The 25,045-nt window shown below is 47.2% G+C and overlaps 1 protein-coding gene across 1 annotated transcript in view; it reads right to left on the bottom strand.

Annotated features, from left to right (window-relative positions):
* Window positions 1–5,669: 5,669 nt before the first annotated feature.
* ABCA13 (ATP binding cassette subfamily A member 13) overlaps window positions 5,670–25,045 on the bottom strand; it is a 396,309-nt gene continuing 376,933 nt past the window's right edge. Inside the window, exons 60-62 of the mRNA XM_019450998.2 lie at window positions 9,985–10,090; window positions 8,381–8,518; window positions 5,670–7,314 (exon numbers count right to left, since the gene is read on the bottom strand). Of these exons, the coding sequence (XP_019306543.2) occupies window positions 7,219–7,314; window positions 8,381–8,518; window positions 9,985–10,090 (340 nt within the window). The 3' untranslated portion in view covers window positions 5,670–7,218. The remainder of the gene's footprint in view (window positions 7,315–8,380; window positions 8,519–9,984; window positions 10,091–25,045) is intronic.

The raw sequence follows: 25,045 nt of genomic DNA, 5'->3' as shown, positions 1-25,045 counted from the left end.
CTTGGGGACGTGGCTGGAGGAGGCCGGGAGGCAGGGGAAGTGTTCCCTGGATGGGGAAGAGGAAGCAGAGGGCCTGGGAGGATCAGCAGAGGATGAGGAGGAAAGCGGCCATCATGGGCCAGAATGATTCTGGAAAACCCAAATAGCGCAGCAGGGAGGGCCGTGGCCGTGGCAGGACTGGTGTCGTGGCGTCCAGTTCAGTCTCCCTCCATGACGCAAGCAGGGGATAGCGGCTGGGAGGGCGGCCGGGCAGGCTCTCATCCTGCATGACACACCTAGCAGGGCACGCCCCTGCCTCCGGCCACCGCGTCTGCCTGGAATCATGGGGGCCGTGCTCGGCCCCCAGGCACAGGCTGGCTGCCAGGGCCCCAGCCCGCCACCTTCGCCTCTTGATCCACCTGTCACCTCAGGGGCACGCGGCCTGGGTGCGGTCCCACCTCTGTGCCCTTCTCGGCAGCACTGAGCCCCCGGCTCGGGATATGGTCGTCAGCCAGGACCAGCTTCCTTGTCAGCTCCAAGGCCGCTTTCCCGGTGTTTCTTCACCTTTCTCTGCTGGCTTTGCCTTTGCAGTAGACACGGCCCTGGAGGCCTAGAGCAGCCTGGTTATTCTACAGGGGAATCGATAGCCGTTCACTCATTCACGGATTCCTTTGCTCAACAACTGTCTAGTGATCACCGATTTGGTGCCAGGCATCAGGCATGAAATGGAGAAAGGACACACACACACACACACAAGACTGTCACTGGCCTGGTGGCAGTCACAATTTAGTGGGGGAGATACACAGTAAAACTCTGGATTGTGAGTAACTTGTTCTGCGAGGGTTCCGCAAGAGGAGCAAACATTCCTCATAAATGTTAACTTGATAACCGAGCGTACGTAACACCGAATGACCCATGATCACGACCAAGCCAATGGCCCTTGAAATTCGCTGTGATATACGAGCGCTTTGGGAGACAAGCATGCTTCCGGAATGGATTATGCTCACAAACCAAGGTTTTGCTGCACTTGGTCGAATAACTGCTCACAAGTAACGTTATCACCATGGCGCCTGTTGGGAAGGAGATGATGTACACGGTGCATTGAGATGGGAGGGTTGTGGAGGGAGGGACTCGGCAGCGTGCAGGGAAACATCCAGGAGGGGCAACGCTCATGCAGGCACGCGGAGGGGACACGGTACATGTCAGTTCAGTACAGAGGATACAGCAGAGGGAAGCATGCGTACACATCCACTGTAGCAAGAGGCCTGGTTTATTTCAAGCTTGCAAGGGAGGCGAGTGCAGCTGGAGGAGGGGGGTGCACAGGGCAGGTCAGCGGCTCCCAGGCGTCCTTGCCAAGGCTCTTCTTTATTCTGACAGCATGGACATTTCACCCAGAGGGTGGCATTTTAGCTACATGTGAAAAAAATATCACCCACCATAAATGTAGAAAGCAGAGGGCTGGCATCAAGATCAGACAGGGGCAGGTGGTAAGGTGGGAGCACCATAACACAAACGCAGTCCAGTGGGAAACCGGCAAGAGATGTCAAGGGCAGACTACACCGTGGGATGGAGAGGGACCAGAGCTCGGCTCGACACCCCCACAGTGCACAGAGCGGAGGAGGAACATTTGCCTAAAAGAAGAAACCGAGGGGAAGAAACGCCAGGGAACTGTTGAATCGAGGAATCCAAGGGATAAAAATCATTGCAAAGGAGAGGTCAGTCTGTTGGACTGAGTAGGCGGAGACCCTTGTTGGTCTCAGCCAGAGCTGTTCTGGTGGCACTAGGGAGCCGTGTCCTGAGTGCACTGTCCCCGAGGGCGGTGGGAAGAGGGCGCTGAGCGTCCGCGGGGCAGGAAAGGCTCCGGAGACTCTGGCCCGCAGGCCAGGAGGAGGCGGATGGTGGGCAGCAGGCACTGACAATGAGACAGACAGAGCATCCCACATACTGAAGAAGAGGACCCAGTTCCAAGAGACATGAAGAAGACCGAAAACATCAGTAGGGAAAAGTCCCCGAGAGAGGGATAGTGTATTTACACAGAGCAACACAATTCAGCTTTGAACATTTTAGACGCACACTTGAGCAGATTGTGGAAAATCACTTGCAACATTAAACTCATTTTCTCATATATTTTATCATACATTTCATGAAATATTTTGTATGCATTTCAGACACTTCGCATTCTTCCCTTTGAACTCAGTGGGTTGTGTTGTTTCTGCTTAAACCACCATTGCAATCCCTAGATAAATCGCATTGATAATAAGACCCATTATACACACTACTGAGGTCCATTTACCGGGATTTCTGTATCTGTGTTCATACATGAAGGTGTTCTACACTTGCTTTACCTCTACTGTTGGAGAACATTTTTGTGCCAAGTTTACACGGGCATCATAAAATGGGATTGGTAGCAATTCCTTCTATATTTTCTAAAATAGTCATATAACAGAGTTTATCTCCTTCGGTATGACTCATAAAGCCATCTGGGTCCCTGTCTTGGGGTAAGTTAATATTGGGGGTGACAACCCATGGCTACCCATTCATTTTCTAGTCTGGTTATTGTTTTCTTGAGGCAATCTCGATCATTAATGGTTTACAAAAAATATTGCCTATTTCACCTGTCTCAAAATAAGCTACGCAAAGTATTTCATAGTATTCTTTTATACCCCATTTCTATCCGTAGATCTGCTCCGTTTTCTTGGCTAATATTGCATATTCAGGCAGTCTCTGTGGAGGCTTGCTGAGTTCACTAGGCTGCTTAGAGATCTCGTCTGGATCGTAAAAGTGAAGAAAACAGAAGCTCAAGATACAGTGGAAAAGACCCCACTTGAGTGGGAAGTCAAGCCGGGTCTCCTGATGCTCCCTGGACTGCTAGCTTGCCCCCGTCTGTAACACTAATTCAATTCAACCCATGCGGGGCCAATGAAGTTTTCACATGACTATGTTTGGACAGAGCAAGCCCCAGGGTGAATGCGGGACAAGTTCGGTAACCGAGGACTCACCGTCACCATCATGCCCCATGAAGGTTGATCTGAAGCCTTGTTACCAATTTCTCAAGGACAAAAATCACACACCAAATAATATACCATCACAATTTGGAAACGGGTGAAATTCAGCAAGACAAAGCCATACGTGTGAGGCATAAATGCCATGGCAGCTGTGTTATTCTCAACATTCCCTTATTTAAAAGAAAGTCATGCTCCTGATTGTTCTAGATGTGTCCTTTAAGCAATGAATTTTGCAAGGTTTGAGATGTACATTCAACTCAGTGGACCCCACTTTTCCTTAAAACACTCAAATGTAAAGAAAAATGTGGTAGTCACTGACAAAGTAGTGCAATGTCTCCTTTACAATGAGAAGCAAAAGCAAAGAAGAAAAATAATGCTTCTGACTTGTTTCAGCGATTGGAAACCCTTTCCAGCAGGAAAAAAAAGATCTACTAAAACTCTTATAGGAATCCTCACTGTAAGTGACAAGACGATTTATTAAGTCCAAACAGAAAATGTCCATACACTTCTTTCTTCTCCTTATCTACTGGATACCACTTGACAATATCCTTATATTTATAAATGGCATCTGACCTAGAGATCTTAATATGCTACTTTAATTCTGAAAATAGTAATGATCTTAAGAACCCAGACTGCTCAAAGATAGTCACGTAATTTTGACATTACTTAGTTTACTTAACAGGTCCAAAATGGAATTCATTCTATTCTCATGCAAATGGCACAAAACTGGTTATGTGTTCCTAGAGGAGAGACTGCTGGCTGTCTATCCAGTATCCATTTTCTTATATAGAATCAGAATTCTCACTTCATTTTAGGGACTCAGCTAAAACTGTACCATGATATCATATAAGCCTGAGTACGTGGGTTAGACTGCCAGGAGATCTCTTTAGATGGTGTGCTTTTTTATTCCCCCTTAATCGAATCTGTTTTTCTGCTTTGGATGTTGTGATAGCTGGTGCTCCAGCAGCCATTTTGGGATATAAGGGAAAGTCTAAAGATGGCAGAGCTGTGTTTTTGAGGTCTGTGGAGCCACTGTATCAGCGTCTACCAGAATAACAGGCAAATAGCCATTGCCCATTGAATATTGTTGACATGCTCCGATGCTCCCTCATCCTCACAGACCTTATCCCGCTTCTCCATCTGTGATGGCCCAGCCGCATGGTAACTACTCCGTGAAGTTGGTTCCTGCACCCTGGTTAGAAGGAAGCACTCCATGTGGCCCTAGGGCAGGAGTGCTTGTTGCCCGCAGACCTCACCTTGCCTTCCCCGCATCACCGCGTGCTTCTCAAGGTCACGGACCATGTGGGTCTTTTACTTGCTGGCCTACCAATCTCACGTTGACCGTACCCACCATGTATTTATGGACACAGAACGGGCTCAATAGTATGGATCGAAAGAATGAATGTGTGCGCGCGCGCATGTGTATATGTGTGTGTGTGTGTGTGTGTGTGTGTGTGCGTGCATGTGCACGTAAAGGGCTCTGAATTACTCAAGTGTGTGAAACTGACTTGTAACGTACCAGCGGCATCCTGCAGCAAAACCACCACGGGGCTGAAATATTGCAACACACCGAAGGAAAGTCAGAGAGGAAAGGAAAGTCAGAGAGGAAAACACACCCAAACCAGTCTGAAAATGTCAAGTGTCTCTATCCCCCACTTAGGAGGGGGGAGGTTGTGATTAAGCTGAAGTCTTCATGTCATATTCATGAATACCAAATAGTGGGGGAGGGTGGGTGCAGCAGCGGGGGGGTGGTGGTGGCAGGGGAGGATATTTCACGAAAGGTTTTAGAACGATCGTGTTCTGCTGTTTTTCAGTTCGACATCCACTAAACCAAGCCAACTATAACAGTCAGTCCCCCACTGTTCAATCTTCTAAAAATATACTCCTTGTTTGCTTTCTCCAATCCTGATTTTGGGTGAGGGTTTTTATCTATCCTGTGTTCAAATATCCGGGTGAAGATAAGCCACACGATAAAAGATAGGTTGCTGGAACCGGGGCAATCACTACGATCTCTGCCTTATGAAGTACCCTCCTCAGAATGCTTTCAAAAGAAGGTAGTTGGTTTAAAAGTCTCAGTTGTGTGACCGTAAGCCCAAAGGTCTTAAGACAAATGTCTAGCTGCAAAGGTGTAAAATATCTGCATGACTTATACATGCGGTGACATTTTCAACACTAACATAAGATCTGACCTTTTGTGTCCAGTCTTCTGGGGTATGGAGCTCGCACATACAAGTTTCTTTTCTCTTCCTGTTGACTGTTCGAAGGCCTACTGGGAAGCACCACCTCCAAGAAAACAGCAGTTCAAAGAATCCCCGAGAGCGGAACGTTGCAGACTCAATCAAACGTTAACCTTTTCAAGCTTTAAAAGATCTAGAGTGTGGGGTGCCTGGGTGGCTCAGTCGGTTGAGCGTCCGACTTCAGCTCAGGTCACGATCTCGCGGTCCGTGAGTTCGAGCCCCGCGTCGGGCTCTGGGCTGATGGCTCAGAGCCTGGAGCCTGCGTCCGATTCTGTGTCTCCCTCTCTCTCTGCCCCTCCCCCGTTCATGCTCTGTCTCTCTCTGTCTCAAAAATAAATAAACGTTAAAAAGAAAAAAAATTTAAAAAAAAAAAAGATCTAGAGTGGATGCATTTCCCCCTTAGCTTTTTAAACTGGATCCCCTAAATGCAAAGAAATACACAACTTCGTTCCAAGAATCAGGTGACGCAAAAGCACACCTCATTTATTCACTACAGTAGAACCATGTTCCCGGGTCTTGGGCTTTATTGATCAATTCAACAACAATCATAACAAAGGATTACATCCTCCACTTTGACAATGAGACTGTGTTAGAACGGAGGGGGGGGTTGGCATCCTAAAACCCTAAATTGCAACTTCTTTAGGAAAGCGTGATTCATGTGATTCATGTGAAACTGAAATCATTCGAACAAAAACTCTCTGTGGTTGGCTGAATCCTGACACGTTAAAAAGATCTCTAGTATCGAATGGTATCAGGAAAAGACAGATTTTAGTGAAATCCTGCGTCTGGAAAGAAAAGGGACAGGAATCTCACAAGCTTTGGGCCCCAAGCTACTATTACTCAAAACTTTAACTGGATAAGGTCGAACTTTCAAATGAAATGAATGCAGCTGTCCATGGAGATTTGAGAAAAAATGTTATTCAAAGAAGGTCGAGAAACATCTCAAAACTCAGAAACGCCTGGCAAGAAACCATTTTCAGGGATGGACACACTCACTTCACGCCTGTTGCCATCAGATGCAGAATGTCAACCCGCCGTGGCCCTCTGGAGCCACTTCGCGGGACTTTGTATCTGAAGAGACTAGGGCAGTAACTCCGAGAATGGCTTAGTTGTTAGAAAATTTTCAAGTGTTTGGAAGGTAATGTTTATTTACTACGTATCGTACTAATTTTCCTGGCAAAATGAGAAGGTAACTAGACAGTGTGCGTCATTGATTTTAAAACCGAGAGAATGCCAGGAGGTATTAAGAAAATTAAGAAATTAAGAAAAACAGAATACATCCACATTATATTGCTTTCCGTACCTCCCTATATTTAAAATCTGCACAACTCTGGTAAAACTGTTATAAATGGCAGAGAGTACCCAGTTCAATTTACTCCATTTTGCTAAAGGGTTCACTAAAAACCTCCTGAATTCCGATTTCTTTAAAAAAAGCAGCTTTTGTATGAAAAAAATGGCAATTTTCACATGTCCTACCATAGAACATCCAGTATTACAAAAAAAAATGGTATTTAAATCCTTGAATTTTTATTTAGACACATGTCAGCGTATCTAGTAAAATGGGGCAAAAATGGAAAACAGCCTGAGCCACTATTTCCTAAACAAATCAGTCAGGAAAGTTACTAGCCTTGGCTGCCTCAGTTTCCTTAAAGGTACAGTGAAATGTTCGGAACGGATGATCTCTGGCAGAGCCTTTCCAGCTCCAAGATGTCTCAGTCGGGACTCAAGGGTCCCTCGTGCCCCTGTCACCAAGAAGCCGGCCCCTCCTTGGCTTGACAAACCATGCAGGGGGATGCCCTAAAAGTCTACAGAAACCAATCTTTGAGGTGGCTGGTTATTAGTTAGCAGTTTCAGAAAGGAAATGAGAAAGTATGGATTTGACCAGCAGGAGCCGGACTCCCAGCACCTCCGGGGCGCTCGGGCTCCTGTGATCCTCCAGGATGACTTGTTAACCAAAGACAAGGTATTATTCCTCTTAGAAACGTCTCCTTTCGTGCTTAGATAGGCAGGTGATCGGGCTGGTGACAGCCGGTGGATGGAGCCCGGGTACATGGTGAAGCTTTCTGTTGCTCGGTAACAAAATTAATAAATACCTGACAAAAGGATGAAAACCATCGTTAACGTGTAAGAACACTAGACCTTTTCTTCTCAACTATTAGACGAAGGGGCACCTTAAAGCACAGCCCCCCTTGCCCCCAAACCACAAGCCACTCATTCATACCACCCGCCTAGAAACCACCATAAGCAGGTAAGTCCTTTGAGGACAATTATTAGTTCGCCTGGAAATTCTGGATGCCTCAAGCGCGGCTTGAGAAAGCAGCTGTGATTTAATTCTACATGCTGGCACTCAGTAAAGTGAGCACTTTGCTTCCCAAAGTCCACTAAGGATCACTTACAGCAGAGTCCCCTTAGACGTTCGGGGGGTTGGGCAAGCAAAACGAAGAAGGGAAGGTTAGCAGGGCACGATCTCCCCAGTGAACACCCACTCTGCTTGTCTACAAACCAGAGCCCTGCTAAATACGTACTTTTTTTTTTTAAGTTTATTTATTTATTTTGAGAGGAGAGACAGAGACAACACAAGTGGGGGAGGCACAGAGAGAGAGGGAGAGAGAGGAACTCAGGCTGGCTCAGCACTGTCAGGGCAGAGCCTGATGTGGGGCTCCAACCCAGCAAGCCGTGAGATCATGACCTGAGCTGAAGTTGGATGCTCAACCGACTGAGCCTCCCCAGGGGCCCCCTAAATATGTACCTTAAGTGGACAGCTGACAAGAAACAAACCATCCTGTGTTGTAAAACCAGTGAGTAATTTAAAGAAAGAATGACCTCAAGAAGTAATCTGGCTACTTTTAAAATCAGCTGCAGGGGTAGGGGTGGGGGGTGCCTGGGTGGCTCAGTCAGTTAAGCATCTGACTTCGGCTCAGGTCACGATCTCGAGGTTTGTGAGTTTGAGCCCCGCGTCGGGCTCTGTGCTGACAGCTCAGACCCTGGAGCCTGTTTTGGATTCTGTGTCTCCCTCTCTCCGCCCCTCCCCCACTCATGCTCTGTCGTCTTTCTCTCTCAAAAATAAATAAATGTTAAAAAAAAAATAATTAAAATCAGCTGGGGAGGCCTGAAGCACATACCAAAATGCAACCCGCCGACGCGTTCAAGATACAATACCTGTTCCAAAGTGGTTTCGTTGATGGAGTAACGTTGGATACTCAGGAAGGTCTTATTGCCTTCCAGAACCCTGAACAGGTCGGCCAAGCACTCCCACTGCTTCGGCACGTGGTATTCCAGCAGGTTAAGGCGCTGCCCCTAAAAGCCAAAAGCAAACCGTAAACCGTGTCACATGACTGGCCGCCGTCACACAAAGTCGATCACAGGATATTTAACTGCTAAGTAAATGACGTTTTTTTTAAACCACACACCCAAATACCGGCTGGGGTGTGGGTCCGTTCTGGGTCCCCAGTGCGTGCGTACTAAAGACTGATTCTGAGGCAGAGCAAGTGGGTGGTCCCCCTCAAGGCCGAGTCACCAATCTGCCCCTTATATGCCCCCCCAACATGCCACAAACGGGAGGGAAGAGCGCTCCACGGGTGAGGGGGTACGGAGCACTAGCTGAGAAGGAGGACGTAACTGTCGAGTAAGGAGATGCACGGAGGACCTGAACTTGGCTGGGACGTGAGGAGAGATCCCTGTGGCCCTCACCATTAGCTGGCGGAGCAGCTCTTGGTGGGAGAGTAAACCTTCCGACCCCTGTCGGCACACGTGCAGAGCAGGGTAACAGCACGTGTGTCCTCGGGCTATTTGGGGCTGTTCGTGAGCATGAACCACCAGCCTTGTACAGCATGCTTATCGATGGATTTCGCTCGGTGGCTCTTGTGGAAATAGACAGGTGACAGCTATATTACAGACCAGAACCTATTAGAATTTATGACAAACGAGGACCACACAATTTTCCAAGGGATTCTACATACACGTTGCTTCTAAAATGCTACTGTGCGTGGGAACACTGGGTCACGTCCTCAGATGCCGATCTGGATTTGGTTGGTTGGGGCTTGGGATCCTGCAGATCCCACCAGCTCCCAGGTGACAAAGACACTGCTGGTTCAGGGATCGCTTTGCATCACGTTAGCAGAGGCTTATGATCCACGCACCGTGCACCCCTCGTGAAAATAGTGTTGAAACCACCAAGCCTCTAAACCCCGCAGCAAATGCCTGGAAGAAATTCCTTTCTTTAATCTTTCCTTCCTGGACGAAACATGACTGGGCTCACGGGTAACAGGCCTACGAAACCACAGTTCACTCTGGGAGACCCAACAAAGTGGCCGGACGGGCTCATCATCCTTCACAGTGATCAAGCAACATGCACTCGCCCTTTGCTATTTTCAGTGGGGAAGGGGGGAGCCTATGTTTTGCAATGAGGCTAAGACAACAGGTGAGGACTCGCAACGGCATGGAATTAAAACAGGGAACAAGGTAAATGTGCTTATAAGATTTCTTTTTTAAAAAAATTTTTTAATGTTTATTTATTTTTGAGAGAGAGAGAGAGAGATAGAGTGAGAGCAGGGGAGGGGCAGAGAGAGAGGGAGACACAGAACCCGAAATAGGCTCCAGGCTCTGAGCTATCAGCACAGAGCCCAACATGGGGCTTGAACACATGAACAGTGAGATCATGACCTGAGCTGAAGTTGGACGCCCAAATGACTGAGCCACCCAGACACCCCTTCTCAGATTTCTTATGCTCAAAACAAAGAAGTCATATAGAATATCAGCACTACCTTAAACTGGATCCCTGGAAAATGGAGCTTCAAGCAGTCAGAAACCACACTGTGTGGACTGGTTTCCTTACAGAGCCAAATCTTGACTGTATAGCCATCACCGAACCTGAAAGTTAAACAAAATTAAAATACGGTTACAGCTCTTTGGACGTAAGATGGGCAACTTCCAAGTCCATTTCTGCAGGGCTCCAGAAAAGAAAGTCAGTATGCCAAATCAATGGGAAATTTTGGATCTTCAAATATATAATACTCAGAAGTTAATTATAACTCAGTGATGCCGTTTTCTGTACTCCACTGACACAGACACGGATTGATCTTTAAAAACAAAACCAGCAAGCCCTGGAATCAATGCTTATTCAGTAAAAGAGGGAAGCTGAACGCGGACTGAAAGCAGAGTGCTGAGCTCGAGAAATCGGAGCCAGGACGAAGACCAGTCCTGATATACACTGCTGCCCCAGGTCTGCGGTGATTAAGTGTGGGGGCGGAAGGCGACAGGGAGCACCCAAGCAGTCAGAGGGGTGATCGCTTCTTCATCCCATAAAACAACCCTCCCAAGCATCCCCTGACCCAGCAGGTGCGGTCACCGCAGGATGTTGCTGCCTGGGAGGTCTGGTTCCCAACGCCGCGGAGCTGTGGCCGGGTGACCACACGTGTGGTGACAGCCACACCGCAGAGCGATCTCTGAGGGTCACCTCCAGGAATTTATGGGGCTTCCAAAAATAGGTTTGTGATTCCACCACCTTATCCCAGGCGCCTCGCCTGGTGCTGGGCACATAACAGCATCTCAGTAAAGATCCGGGAATACACCATGAGGACAGCAAATCTGTCGATTTTGTTCACAAACAGATCAATCCGTACCCAGAACTAATAACAATGAGTTGAATGAATGAACGAACGAATGAGTGAATGAATGGACCAAATGGCATGCCCAGACCTTTACAAGCACCTTCATTTACTTAAATGTAACACAAAATTTAAGTAAATTTGTCGTAAGTGAGGTTGACCCCAAGATGCTTACAGTCAAATCATTTTTCAGGTGCATCCGTCTGGTGCAGAAGGAGCCCCAAGATAATGTGACTCTGCTCAGGGACACGGAGCACCCGAGATCCTAATCCGGGTTCTGATTTCCTGCTCCTGCCCTGACTTTAAATTTCCCCCGAGATGTGAGCCTGGCCCCAACCTCCCCCACCATCCAGGGCTGATGGTCTGGAGCCCACCCGCTCATGGCTGAGAGACCGTAGAGGACTCTGATGAAACAGAAATGAAAGCAGGCAGAGAAACACCACTGGCCCTGAGCTGCCCCTGAGCCTTCGTGAAGGCCCACGCTGGGTCAGTGCCGGAGTGTGAGTCCTGGCTGCTCCTATGCTCGGGAGCAGGGCTCACCTGCCGTGTGGCCCGCTCACTTGGCTCCTCCAACCCTCCTTCATCAGAGCCTCCCAAGTGGGGGTGTGTTTCCACGTCTCACGTGGGGAATCGTGTCCACGCAGGAAGTCATGTCCTGGGGGCACGGCGGAGGACAGGTGTGCTTCTGGTCTGGTCGTCGTTCTGAGTCTGACAGTGTGTGTGCCATTGACGCCGAGCCCCGATGGCCAGCCGGGTTAGAACACATCCCCTCCCTCCACGTCCCAGACGTGGGACCCGGGCATCACATCTTCACGTCGGGGAAGGGGTAACACCACCAGCTGCCCGTTAAGGGTGTCAGGGGACTGAATGATTTTCTCGGAAACCACCCAGGACTGCATCTGGCACTGAGCGAGTTAAGTAAATATATACCCAGTGAAATTTAGTTTCTGCCAAGGACGGGACCCAAATGGAAGAACACTGGCTTTGGCGTCAAGGACCTCACGTGTATTCGGGAAACACAGATGAACCCATTAGAACACGGATCGGAAGCGCGTAGGACATAAAGCACAAAGGTGGGAGGGGACAGTGCGCACAGATGACATCACTCCTCCAGGTACGTGGGGATCCACGCACCATCAGCGGAAACCGCATCTCTGCGGTCACGTTTTGCTATCGCATTTGGAAAAACCCATGCTAAATTCTCACTATAAACATACACGTTGATATTCAAAAATCTTTCAGATGAGGTTTCCTTTGAACTAAGTCACTTCCAACTTTACTCCAGACTATCCGAATTACAACGCTCTTTACTGAAAAAAAAGAAAAAAACAAAACAAAACAAAACAAAAAAAACCGCTTCACAAGAAAACGTTCCTGAAAGAGGCTGGCAAGCGTCTGAGGATCTCTCTGGGGTAGTCAACAAGACTTCTGGGGAGAAGATTATAGAATTCATTTATGATGCAAGAATCTAATTTATGTTAGCTTTACTTTCTCATTTCTGCCTATAACCTACACGTTTATGCCAATGAGCCAAACTCAGAAGGGATTTGTTTGATTCGGGCGCTTTCTAGTCTAAAGGCTTTCAGAGCAGCACCCGTCCTTCGTTTACCTATCCCGTCATTGGTCTAACACGCCTGAACGACCCACCGGGTCCACATCAGGGAAACGTACTCCGTGTGCTCTTCCAACCCCCGTGTGCACGGAACAGGACAGGGGGCATTTCCTCTCTGCAAAATGTGGAATTGGGAGGCCCAAAGAGGTCTGGAGACTACACTGGCAACTGGCAGCTTTTTCTGGCAGAGATGGGACACTCTAGCCGTCTTACTCCAAAACTGTGTCTCTTCGTCATAGCTGCCCTTTTTCTTTCAACCAGTTAATTCTGGTTCAGAAAACACTCCAATCACCGCCCATGTCAATCAGGATGGTCGCAAGGAGGGTAGATCCAAGGTATTTGCACGAAGAGAGCCTCTGACTAATAAATCAGTAGCAGCACGTGGTGGGCAACCCCAGCAACCGTCTCGGGGGGGGACATGGTCTTGGCAAAGAGCCTCCACAGGCTTCTGAGTTTACAAGCAAGATTGGGTTGCTGACACAGCTTCACAATAAAGAGCAGTTGGACCCACGTCACATCTCTCTCCAGGAAGATCCCTCTCTATGGCCAGGGTGTCACTTTCCTAAATGACAGCCTACAGACCCAGCTTTCAGAGCCTGGACCAAAGCTGCCACGGGGAATGGCCAGCAGAAGGGCCTGTGCCAGCCTCAAGGCCGAGGTCTCCCATTCAGAGCCAAACTCAGTCCACCGGATTCTCTGTGATGTGACGGGTGCCTTCCTCTGACACCCACACCAGCTCACCCTTCCTCCAAGCACTGAACGCGCGTATTCACTGCTCAGAGCACGAGACCTGCTCGGGGCGTGGGAGTTTTGCGGGGAAGGCCCTGCTGAGCTGTCGGGGAACCGGGACGCCCTCCCCTTGTGCCCCCAGGTACGCGGAGCCTCCTTCTAGCGCCTTGGCTGTCACGGGAGAGCTGCTGGAAGCCAGGAATCTTCTTCCCGGGAGCACAGGTCCTACTGATGAGATAATGATGCAGTCTGATGCAGTCACAACCACATTCCCTTCTTCACTGAATAGCAAAATGTTCCACGTGGTTCTAAAACTTTTTCCTTCTTCTTGGAATAACTGAGGGGCGTCACTGGAAAGCAGGACGCAAGAGCCACATCTGCAGGAGGGATGAACAGGTGGGCTCATCTCTGGATGACAGTGTTTCACCTGACAAGCAGGCAACGCAGCTTGTTGTGTGTGCGGGGTGGGGGGAGGTCACATTGTAAGACCTGCTCACTCGTCTGGCCTCCTGCCCATCCCCCTCGTCTCTGAACCTCTTCCTTCACGTCACAGACGCCCCAGAATCAAGGTGGCTTTTGAAAGCTGACAACATTATGGGTGATTTTCTACATCTCTCAGTCTTAACAAACAGGCATCTCCTTCGTTTTCCTTTTCATTTCGGAAGAGAAAGTGGGAACACAAATGTGGCCATTAGCCACGCCGCTGAAATCCCGACACCACAATTTCCATTCTGAGTAACAGGCGACAACTTCCGCTCGAGGCAGAAGGATCCAATGGGTCACTGATGGGATTTTATGATTCTGAACAGAATCACAAAAGTTCCTAACCAGGTAATAATCCTCCTGCATGAAAGCAGAGGTCTAGGCGTGGCTGGGTGGTTCAGTTTGTTGAGCACCTGACTCTTGGTTTCGGCTCAGGTCATGAAACCGGGGTCACGAGTTCCAGCCCTGCGTGGGGCTCCGTGCTGAGAGCACAGAGCCTGCTTGGGATTCTGTCTCCCTCCCTGTCCCTCCCCTGCTCGTTCCCTCTCTCCCACTCTCCCTCCCCCCAGCTCTCAAGATAAATAAATACACCTTAAAAAAAACAACAAAAAGATAATAATAGAGTAATAAGAAAAATGAATGGTTCTCTTAGCAGACGGGAATTGCTTTTAGGTGAAGCACCACCCCCCTTGTCGAGAAGACACTTCAATAAGGCAGATTCGGAGCAAAAGTCTCTGGGCCTGAATGTGGCTGAGACGTTCCTGCTGGACCCCAGGTGGGCACGTGTGGGCAGCCCGGGGAGGCAAGAGAACAAGGAAAAGGGAATTCGGGCTGGGCCAGGTGGACAGAAAGCTCTGAGGCCACCTCGCTCCCACGTCCACACTCAACGGGGAAGCGCCTGAGGTCACAGGTGCTTGAGAAAAATGTGCTGGGGGCTGTGAACAATGAGAGAGGCCACAGCTGGATTGATGCGGCTCCCAGCCCAGGCAGCTGGCGCTCAGGGGGGATCCCAAGTACCCCCTTGGTACCAGGGGGGACCCGTCAGGTACACAGTCGACCTGATGCACCAGGAATTCACAGAACCCTCGTGGGCATCAAATCAGACAGGTCTTCCTACGAGTCCCGTGGGCAGGGAAGGCCCCAGTGACAGAGGGGTTGTCAAGATGAATCATCGAAATGGGGACCATTTTCCTAGTCTGACACCGGATCCCTCGAACCACAGATTACAAACCAGATGATCGGTAACGAAGCACATGTTAGCAGGGACCAGCTTTCTACAATACGTTGCCGGGTGTGTATACAGAAAGCGACTCCCCAGTTTCTCCATAAACGACTTGCTGGACTGATTTCCTAGAGACGGTCTCATCAAAGGGCTGGTACGTGCCCTTCCCGAATGTCACCTAGTCATTCAGATGTGCTTTTACAACTAGACACACGTACAATAGTGGGAGGGGAACAGGTGCTCATAAAGCCTCAGAAACAATGACCCTGAGTGCCCCGTTTCTTAACATATTTTACTTATTTGGGGGGAGAGCCCAGGTGGGAGGGAGACACAGAGAGGGAGGGAGAGTGAGGGAGACACAGAGAGAGCGAGGGAGACACAGAATCCGAAGCGGGCTCTAAGCTCCGAGCCATCGGCACAGAGTCCGACGTGGGGCTCGAACTCATGAGCGGCGAGATCATGACCTGAGCCGAAGTTGGACGCTCCGCTGACGGAGCCACCCAGGTGACCCTCAGCGCCCCATTTTAAGGTCACAGTCAAGTTAGGGGGTAGGTATGAAACCAGCATTGAGTGGGCGTAAACGGATGTTTTTGAAAAAGGGTGGCCAGACTTCTGGCATGATGCTGTAAGTGCTCCACGGACCCATTTCCCAGCAAAAATGCTGAGAATTATCACCAGCAACTACTTACAAGGTCTGGAAATGGTCTTTAGGGCAGACGGAAGTGAAAGAACACGAACTCAGAAAGTCCGGGGAGGGGCACCTGGGTGGCTGAGTCAGTTAGGCGCCTCACTCTTGCTTTTGGCTCAGGTCATGATCTCCCAGTTCATGAGTTTGAGCCCCATATCGGGCTCTGTGCTGACAAGGCAGAGCCTGTTTGGGATTCTCTCTCTCTCTCTCTCTCTCTCTCTCTCTCTCTCCTCTCCCCCCCCTTCCCCCACTCATGCTCTGTCTCTCTCTTTCTCCGCCCTCACCCCCCACTCATGCTCTGTCTCTCTCTCTCTCTCAAAATAAATAAACATTAAAAAAAATTGTTTAAGTCTAGTGAAACTAAGAAGAGTGAGACCCTGTGGCATCTGACCTGAGCCCTGTTCTCTGAGAGCTGCTCCCAGCCCAGCAGGACAGAACCCGCACTCCAGACAATGCTATCAGAGCACACGGGCCTCCTCCTGGCTTCCGGCCCGGGCCCCACCTCCCTGGCAGGACCAGAGTGCCACCATGCCCCATCCTGCCCCCACCCTGTTACCTACTGCGGAGGCTGAGTTCTGGAAAATTCGACAAGACGTGGGGGCTTCCCTCTTCTGCCCAGCACTCATTCATGGCATAAGGCTCTCCACTGGGTGGACGGAGAGAAAGGAAAGCTCACCCCTTGCTCTGGCTCCCGCCCCGGGTGGCCCCACACCGGCAGGCACACGCCAAAGAGGACCCGAGGCCAATGCCCACCCTGCGGCGTGGGGCACTTAGCTCCTGAACGAGGTGTCACTCCGACAGATGCCTACCGCTGTCCTCATACCCCGTTCCACAGCCACGGCTCGGAGATTCTGCCTTGGAAGAGAAGCAGGCCATGAGGCAGGTGATTCCCAGTCTCTCCCCAAAGGGTCTGACCCTATTTGCAGCAGAGCGTGGAGAAGTTCAAGCCCAAGGCCCTCATGAGAGTCAGCAGAGGTTGCTGTAAGAGGCGAGGGGGACGTGGGGGCGTGCGCTGCACACACAGGCCAACTGGCTGGTGTGCGGGACGGAACCGAGGAAAGAGCACACTGGAAGGAGCCTCCTGTGGTCAGAGCAAAGCTCAAACACTGGCCGTGGGAAGCGTCCGTTCAAAGAAGCCCAAATTCGACTGGATTACGCTGTGGAGCATTTTACATCCCAGGACATTGTTGACATCAGTAGCAATCAGTGATGCTAACAGCTGGGCGTGGTCAAGGAGTGAGGCACAAGGCTCTGGGCAAAGCACCATCACCCTCTGGGGTGACTGTGGGCACACCCTGGGCTGCCCCCTGAGAAGCCTCATCAGACGACTCACACGGTGATAGGGGCAGAAATGGGCTTCACTAAGACTAACCAAATAATCACTAAACACAGAAACAAGCAGAAAACCGTAAGAAGCCCAAGGCGGAAGCCAATGCCCAGAATTGCTGCAACGTATCATCAAAATGCCCAGTTTCCAATAAAAAATTATGACACATAGACACAAACAGGAAAGTATGACCCATACGCCAAAAAAATAAATAAAACCAAACCAAAACAAAATGTTAAGCAACAGAAAGTGTTTCTGAAAGCAGCCAGATGGTGGATTCACAAAGACTTCCAAGTGGTGATTGTAGATACGCTGAAAGAACATAAAGAAACTGTGATTAAAGAAGCAGAGGAAGGTAGGAGAGCATCGCATCGAATACAGCAAATACAGACGGTCAGGGAAGAGACAGACACTCACGGAGACGCATGTGGGAACGCCAGGGCTGAGTAATACGGATGAAATAAAAACGCACTCCAGAGGCTCCGGAGTTTGACTCTGCAAAAGGAAGCTGGAAGGTAGATTGACAGAAGTTATGTAGTCAAAACGCAGACAGAAATGAATGAAGGAGAATGAGCAGAGCCTCAGGTGAGTGTGGGACCCCGTGAACGAGATGAACAGGGGACTCCTCACGAGAAGTAACGGAGAATAGAACCCACTGAAATGTTACCATTTAATTACATTTAAACACTTAAAGTGCTCAAAAAAACCCAAAAACCCATAAAAACTGCCAGCCAAGAATCCTATGTCCACAAATGTTATCTTTCAAAATGAAGGCAAAATGAAAACATTTCCAGATAAAAACTGGGAGAATTTAACTGGATTCTCAATCCAAGAAATACTGAACTAAGAACTTACTTTAGCCTCAAAGTGGGTTCCAGACAGTCATTTAAATCCATGTGAAAAGGTGACTATATAATTACAACAGACAGGAAAAACGCGTATCCTCTCTCCTTTCTTCCCTTGTCTGATTTTAAAAGCAATTATATAAACGATATGTAGTTGTGTTATTGGGCCTATCACATAAAAATGCAGTCAACATGCCAGCAACAGCCCAAAGGAAGCAAGAGAAAGCAAAGCTGTGTCCACCTATGAAAGGCACTTCAGGTGATAACTTTGATCCACAGGAAAAGGGTAAGGGAACAAGGAATGTTATGTAAGGAAGGGAATATAACAAAAGCTATAAATATACACTGGCTCTCCTTTGTGACAGCTTCTTTAGAAGACTGAAATATGTAAAAAATGATATGCAGTGATAATTACAGCCACCTGTTCTTGGTGGTAACACTGATAAATGTCATGTGCGTAACCATGATAACACAGAGGCAGGAATGCGATATGGGACATTTCTGTGTCTCACTGGAGCTAAGTTAGGTTCAACCTGAAGCTAATTCTGGTGAGTTAGTATGTATATGGTAAGCCCCAGAGCATCCGTGAAGGCTATAACAAAAAAATATAGGTATAGTGGAAAAATCACCAAAAAATTAATATGCTGTGTTAGAAGATGTTAGAAAACAGGGGCACCTTGGTGGCTCAGTCAGTTGAGCATCCAACATCGGCTAGGGTCACAATCATGTTCTGTGAGTTTGAGCCCTGCGTTGGGCTCTCTGCTGTCAGCACAGACCCTCTGTCCCCCTCGCTCCCTGCCCCCCCCACTTGCATTCTGTCTCTCGAAAATAAACATTTAAAATAATAATAATAATAATAATAATAATAATAATAATGTTGGGTAGAACAGCCTGGAAAAAGATGAACAAGGAAATAGCAAACTTTAACAACCCACTATAAACCAAGAATACCTAAAAGCCATCTGTAGTGCTCCCTACCAAACAGAACAATATATATTATTCTCAAGTACACATAGAACCTTCTCCAGGACAGACCATATAGAAGGCCATAAAGCAAACTTCACTAAACTTAAAAGGACAGGGGCGCCTGGGTGGCTCCAGTCAGTTGAGCGTCCAACTTCGGCTCAGGTCATGATCTCACAGTTAACGAGTACAAGCCTCGCGTTGGGCTCTGTACTGATGGCTCAGGGCCTGGAGCCTGCTTTGGATTCTGTGTCTCCCTCTCTCTGCCCCTCCCCCGCTCATGCTCTGTCTCTCTCTGTCTCAAAAATAAACATTAAAAAAAAACTTAAAAGGACAGAAATAATGACACGTACATTCTCTGATAATGAGGATATGAAATTAGAAATACATTACAGAAAGGCTTTGAAAAATTAACAAAAAAATTAAACCAAATCCCCTAAATAATCAATAAGCCAAAGAATAAATCACAGGAAAAATTAGAAAATGCTTTGCGATAAAAGGAAACAAAAGCTCAAAGTACCAAATGTGTGGGGTGCAGTTAAAGCAGCACTTAGAGAAAAATGTACAGTTTCAAATAACTATATTAAAAAATTAAGAAAGATCAGAAAACAATAACCTAATCTACTATCTAAGACACCAGAAGGGCAAACTAAACTTAAGAAGAAGGAAGGAAACAATTAAGATCAGAGTAGAATTTAATGAGCTAGAGAAAAGGAAAGGAACAGAGAAAAATCAATGCAACAAAAAAGCTAGTCCTTTGAAATAATCAGCAAAACTGACAAACCTTTAGTTAAATTAATCAAGTTAAAAAGACTCCTAATTACTAGAATCAGAAAGGAAAGATGAGGCATTACTACCAACCTTAAAAAACAGAAAGGATTATAGAATAATACTATGAACGATTGTATTCCAATATATTATATACATCAGGTGAAATGGACATATTCCTAGAAAGACAAAAACTACCAAAACTGACTCAGGAATACAAAAACTATATAAATAGACCTATAGTAAGTAAAGAGATCAAATTCAGATGCATCATTTAAAAATTACTGGTAAAGAAAATGCCAGACCCAGATGGCTTCACTAGTGAATTCTAACAAATATTGAAAGAAAAACTAATACCGAATCTTTAAAAATCCTTTAAAAACTAGAGAGGAAGGAACACTTGTGAGCAACAACAACAACAACAAAAGCTATAGACAACTATCTACGATGAACATGGGCACAAAAATGCTCCACAAAACACTAACGAATTAAATATGGCAACTTAGAGAACGAAGTACCACGAGCAAGTGAGATCAATCCCGGGGCTGCGAGATTGGCTTCACATCTGAAAATCAGCTAATGTGACACACAACATGATTATCTGAATTGTTACAGAGAAAGCATTTGACAAAATCCAACATTTTTTTATGATACAAACATTCAACAAATACCAATAGGAATCGAAGAAAAGTTTCTCAATTGATAAAGGGCGCTAAGGAAAACCCACAACAAGCATGATACTTAACGATGAAAAGCTGGGGCATTCCTCCTAGGTGAATGTGTACAGTCTCACCTCTATTCAACATTGTACTAGACCAAGAAAAGGAAATAAAAGGCATCCATAATGGAAATGAAGAGTAAAACTGTATTTATAAATGGCATGATGTGTATATAGAAGTATCTAAAGAATTCACTGAATACTATTAGAAATAATCAATAAGTTCAGCATGATTCCAAGACACAAGTTCAACGCACAAAAAATAAATCGTATTTCTACACACTTGCAATGAACAATCCAAAACATGAAATTAAGAAAACAACTACATTTACAGTAACATCAAAATAGTTACTTAGGGTTATATTTAACAAAATAAGTGTAAAACCTAGGATTTGTGACTAGAAAACATTGTTAAAAGATAATTAAAGAAGATTTAAGTAAATAAACATATCAGGTTCACGGACAGGAAGACTTGACCTTGTTAACGTGGCAATACTCCTCAAATTGATCTACAGATTCAGCACAATCCTTCTCAGAAATTGATCTACAGATTCAGCACAATCCTTCTCAGAATCCCTGCTGACTTCTTTGTAGAAATTACAAGCTGATTCCAACATTCATAGGGACCTGGACCATGCAATGGACCTAGACCAGCCAAACACTCTTGAAAAGGAGGAACAAAATTGGAGGGCTAACACTTACCGATTTCAAAACTTACTACGAAGCAACAGTAATCAACACAGTGTGGTATCAGGATCAACATATATATCAGTGAAATAGAATTGAGAGTCCAGAAATAAACCTGTAGGTCTGTGGTCAATTGATTTTTTGACAATGTTGCCCAAACCATTCAATGGAAAGAGTAATCTTTCAACAAACGGTGCTGGCAGAACTGGATAGTGCACCCAAAAGAAAGAATATGAAACTCTACCTCCCACACAGTTATAAAAAATTTAACTCAAAATTGTGAATAAAATAAAAGGACATGCATGTTGATAGCAGCATTATCTCCAATAGCCAAATTATGGAGGCAGTGCAAGTGTCCAACGACTGACGAACGGATAAAGATGGGAGATGTATGTATACGTACATAATGGAGTATTACTCAGCCATAAAAAAGAACGAAATCTTGCCATCTGCAACAACACGGATAGATCTAAGGAGCATTATGCTATGCAAAATAGACCAGGCAAAGAAAATATCATATGATTTCACTCGTGTGTGGAATTAAAAAAACAAAACAGAATAAATGAACAAAATGCCAAAAGAATCGAGAGACACCCCAAAAAGAAGACTCTTAGCTATAGTTAACAAAGTAATCGTTACCAGAGGGGAGGTGAGTTGAGGGGTGGGGGAAATACATGACGGGGGTTAAGAGCACAATTCTCTTGATGGACACTAAGGTATGGAACCGCTGACTCAACACCTGGAAATAATATAGCACTGTATGTTAACTACACTGGCACTTTTTTAAAATGGATCAAATACCTAAATGGAAATGTTCAAAACTCTTAGAATCATACAAGGTGTAAATTTTCATGGCCTCTGATTTCACAGCAGATACTTAGGACACCAAAAGCATGAAAAACAAAAGAAAAGGTAAATTGGGCTTTATTCAAATTAAAAACATCTGTGCCTCAAAGGATGTTATCAAGAAAGGACACGGCAAACCGTATATCGGAAAGTATAATAATATTCGCACATCCAACACCTGATAAGGGATTTGTATTTAGGATACAGAACTCCCCCGAGTTGATAATAAAAAGACAAGCCATATTTTGAAATGGGCAAAGGATGTGAATAGACATTTCTTCACAGAAGATACACGAATGTCCCATCATCACATGGAAATAGGTTCGAAATCAGGAGTCATCAGGGAAGCAGAGATCAAAATCACCACGAGATTCTACTTACTTCACACTCATTGGGACGGGAAATAAAAAGTAACGGTGAAGCCATTGGGGAAACTGGAACCCTCGTTCACTGACAAGAATGCAAAATGGTGCACCCAGTTTGTAAAATAGCGTGATGGTTCCTTAAATCGTGAGGCACAGAGTCAATATATGACCCAGCAGCTTTGCTCCAAGGTATGTATCCCCCCAAATAAAAAGATGTGTCCCACAAAAACTCTGTTTACAGCAACATTATGCCTAACAGACCAAAGGCGGCACCAACCCATCACCGATGGATGCAACTGATGGCACAGCCCATCAACAATGGACAAAGCACACACATCATCTGTCCACACGAGGGCACGGAGGAGCCCTGATAACATGGAAGAACCATAAAATCGTCCGGCAAGTGAACACTGCCAGTCACAAAAGACCACACGCTATACAATTCCATTTATGCGTCAATACCGGGCAAATTTACAGAGACAGAACACAGTCTGGCGGGGGCTTAGGGGTGGTTGCATAGAAGGGGGACAGGTAAAGGCACAGGGCTTTTCCCTGAGATGATGAAAATGTTCCGAAATGAACCGTGGAGATGGTGGCACGTATCCGTGCGCACACCTTTAATGGGTGGGTGGTAGCACAGGTGAAGGAAACCCTAATGAAGCTGTCAAGAGCCAAGAGGCGGGCCACCGTCTAAAACATCAGTCACAAAATTCCCGGAGGTGGTGGTAGGTTAGATATCCTCTCCCCTCCCCACGTGCACACCTGGCCACGTAACTCGCCATGGTCCTCCATGCGGGGGTAGTGGGTACGACTACCTTCCTCCCTTTTTCTTTACCAAGTGACTTGGTTTGGCTAAAGGGACGGTGGCTGGTGTGACAAGACCTGACGTATGAATCACACTTGTATGGTTTGGCCTTTCCATTCTTGCGCCCCCACCCTTCTGACACGGATCCCAGAAGGAGGGTGACACGCAGCGGAGCAGAGTCCCCCAGCCCGGGCCACCTGGAAGCCTGCCTCCAGACAGACACCTGCAGACACGGGAGGATGACGGAGAACCCGAGAAGCCACCGTGGTTTGTGAAGTTCGTTTGTGAAGCCCTGATGCACAGGGCTCATCGCATTTGTAAAACACCTCTACACTGTGAAACCAAGAGTGTTGAGGATTCAAGAATTTTCTTTGAATACACACACAGACACACACACACACACCCCACTACACAGACACATACAATATACACACCACTAGGCAGAGGCACACACACACATGTAATACCACACTCATGCCATACACACACACACACACACACACACACCACACAAATACAAACACCCACATGCATACACACATACACACTACACAAACGCACATATCTATAAACACACATACAGGTGCCCATAGCATACACACAAATTTTAGCCTAACTGAACTCAGTAAATAAACCCTCTCTCAAATCCGGATCTGGAATCATTTAAACCTGAAATACAGTTTTTTTTTTTTAAACTTAAACAAAAACAAAACCAAAGAAAAATACCAAAAAATCCCAGCTCACCTTTCCTCGCCCCCAGCCTCTGGCAGCCACCAGTTTATCTTCTGTATCCATAACCTGTCCTCCTTCTCCCTCCCTTCTTTTCTTTTTCTTTTTTTCTTTTTTCTTTTCTTTTCTGTTCTTTTCTTTTCTTTTCTTTTCTTCTTTTCTCTTTTCTCTTTTCTTTATTCTTTTCTTTTCTCCTTTCTTTCTCCTTTCCTTTCCCTTTCTTTCTTTCTTTCTTCCTCTTATTTCTTTTGTTTTCTTTCTCTCTTTCATTCAAGATTCCGTGTATTAATGAGATCATACAGTTTTTATCTTTCTCTTACTTATTTTAGTTATGGTCCACCCATGTTGTCACAAATGATAAGATTTCACTCTTTTTCATGGCTGAGTACTATTCCAGTGCGTGTGTGTGCATGTGTGTGTGTGTGTGTTTGTGTGCGCGCACGCGTGCGTGCACATGTGTGTATGGGAGAGAGAGAGAAAGGACCACATCTTCCTCAGCATCCGCTCCTCTGCCAGTGGCCACGTAGGTTTCCACGTGTTGGCGGCTGTGAACAGGGCTGCAGTCGGCATGGGCGGAGGTACCTTCAAGTTGACAATTTCGTTTCCTTTGGGCGAATACCCGGTAGTGAGATGGCTGGGCCGCAGGGAGGGTCTACTGCCAGCTTTTCGAGGACCCTCCACACTGTCGTCCGGAGCGGCCGCACCAGTCTGCGTTCCCACCAACCGTGCACGAGGCCTCCCCTTCCTCGGCCTCCTGGCCGGCACCTGTCATCTCCTGTTAATGTCAGCCACTCTGACAGGTGTGGGGTGGTGTCTCATCATGGCTTGGACTTGCATTTCCCCGACGATGAGTGTTTTGAGCATCTTCTCGTGTGTCTGTCGGCCGTCTGGATGTCTTCTTCGGAGAAATATTCTGAAACACGGTTCGGACCTACCAGAAGTCCATTCCCTGGCTGGGCTGAGCTCCGTGCACCGCGGGGGTATTTACAATCGGAGTTCACCATCCCCTGGGTACCGCCGAGTCTCCGAATGGCACATCGCTGCTGTCCGGCTGGCACGTTACTGGCTGGCAGGCCAGCGAGGCTGCGTGAAGCATCCAGGCGTCCAGACGCGAGGGGGACGGGAACTCACCGCCAAGGCCGCGGCGGCAATTAGGCCTGAATCACACGCCTGGTGGATCTTGCTAATGGAGACGGGGAGTAAAGACAGAGCCCTGGGTCTAAAGGCAGCCAACCAACGGGTGAAGCAGGACGTTTTGAGACAGAGCAGGCTTCACCCGGCCTGGAGATAGATGGGATCTGAAGGAAAGTCTTTATCAAAAGGCCCGATGACTGTCTCCAGGTCCAGCGGTTCATGACGCTGGGCAGAACCTGAGAGCCGCCACAGACTCCTCTGATTTCTCTCCTGAGCCCCAGGGCAGCGAGCTGGATG

This window comes from Panthera pardus, unplaced genomic scaffold (assembly GCF_024362965.1).
Source record: "Panthera pardus isolate Hobbes unplaced genomic scaffold, ASM2436296v1 HiC_scaffold_8, whole genome shotgun sequence".
Lineage (NCBI taxonomy): Eukaryota > Metazoa > Chordata > Mammalia > Carnivora > Felidae > Panthera > Panthera pardus.
The sequence above is the reverse complement of the archived record's forward strand: the minus strand, read 5'-3'. Positions and strand labels throughout refer to the sequence as shown.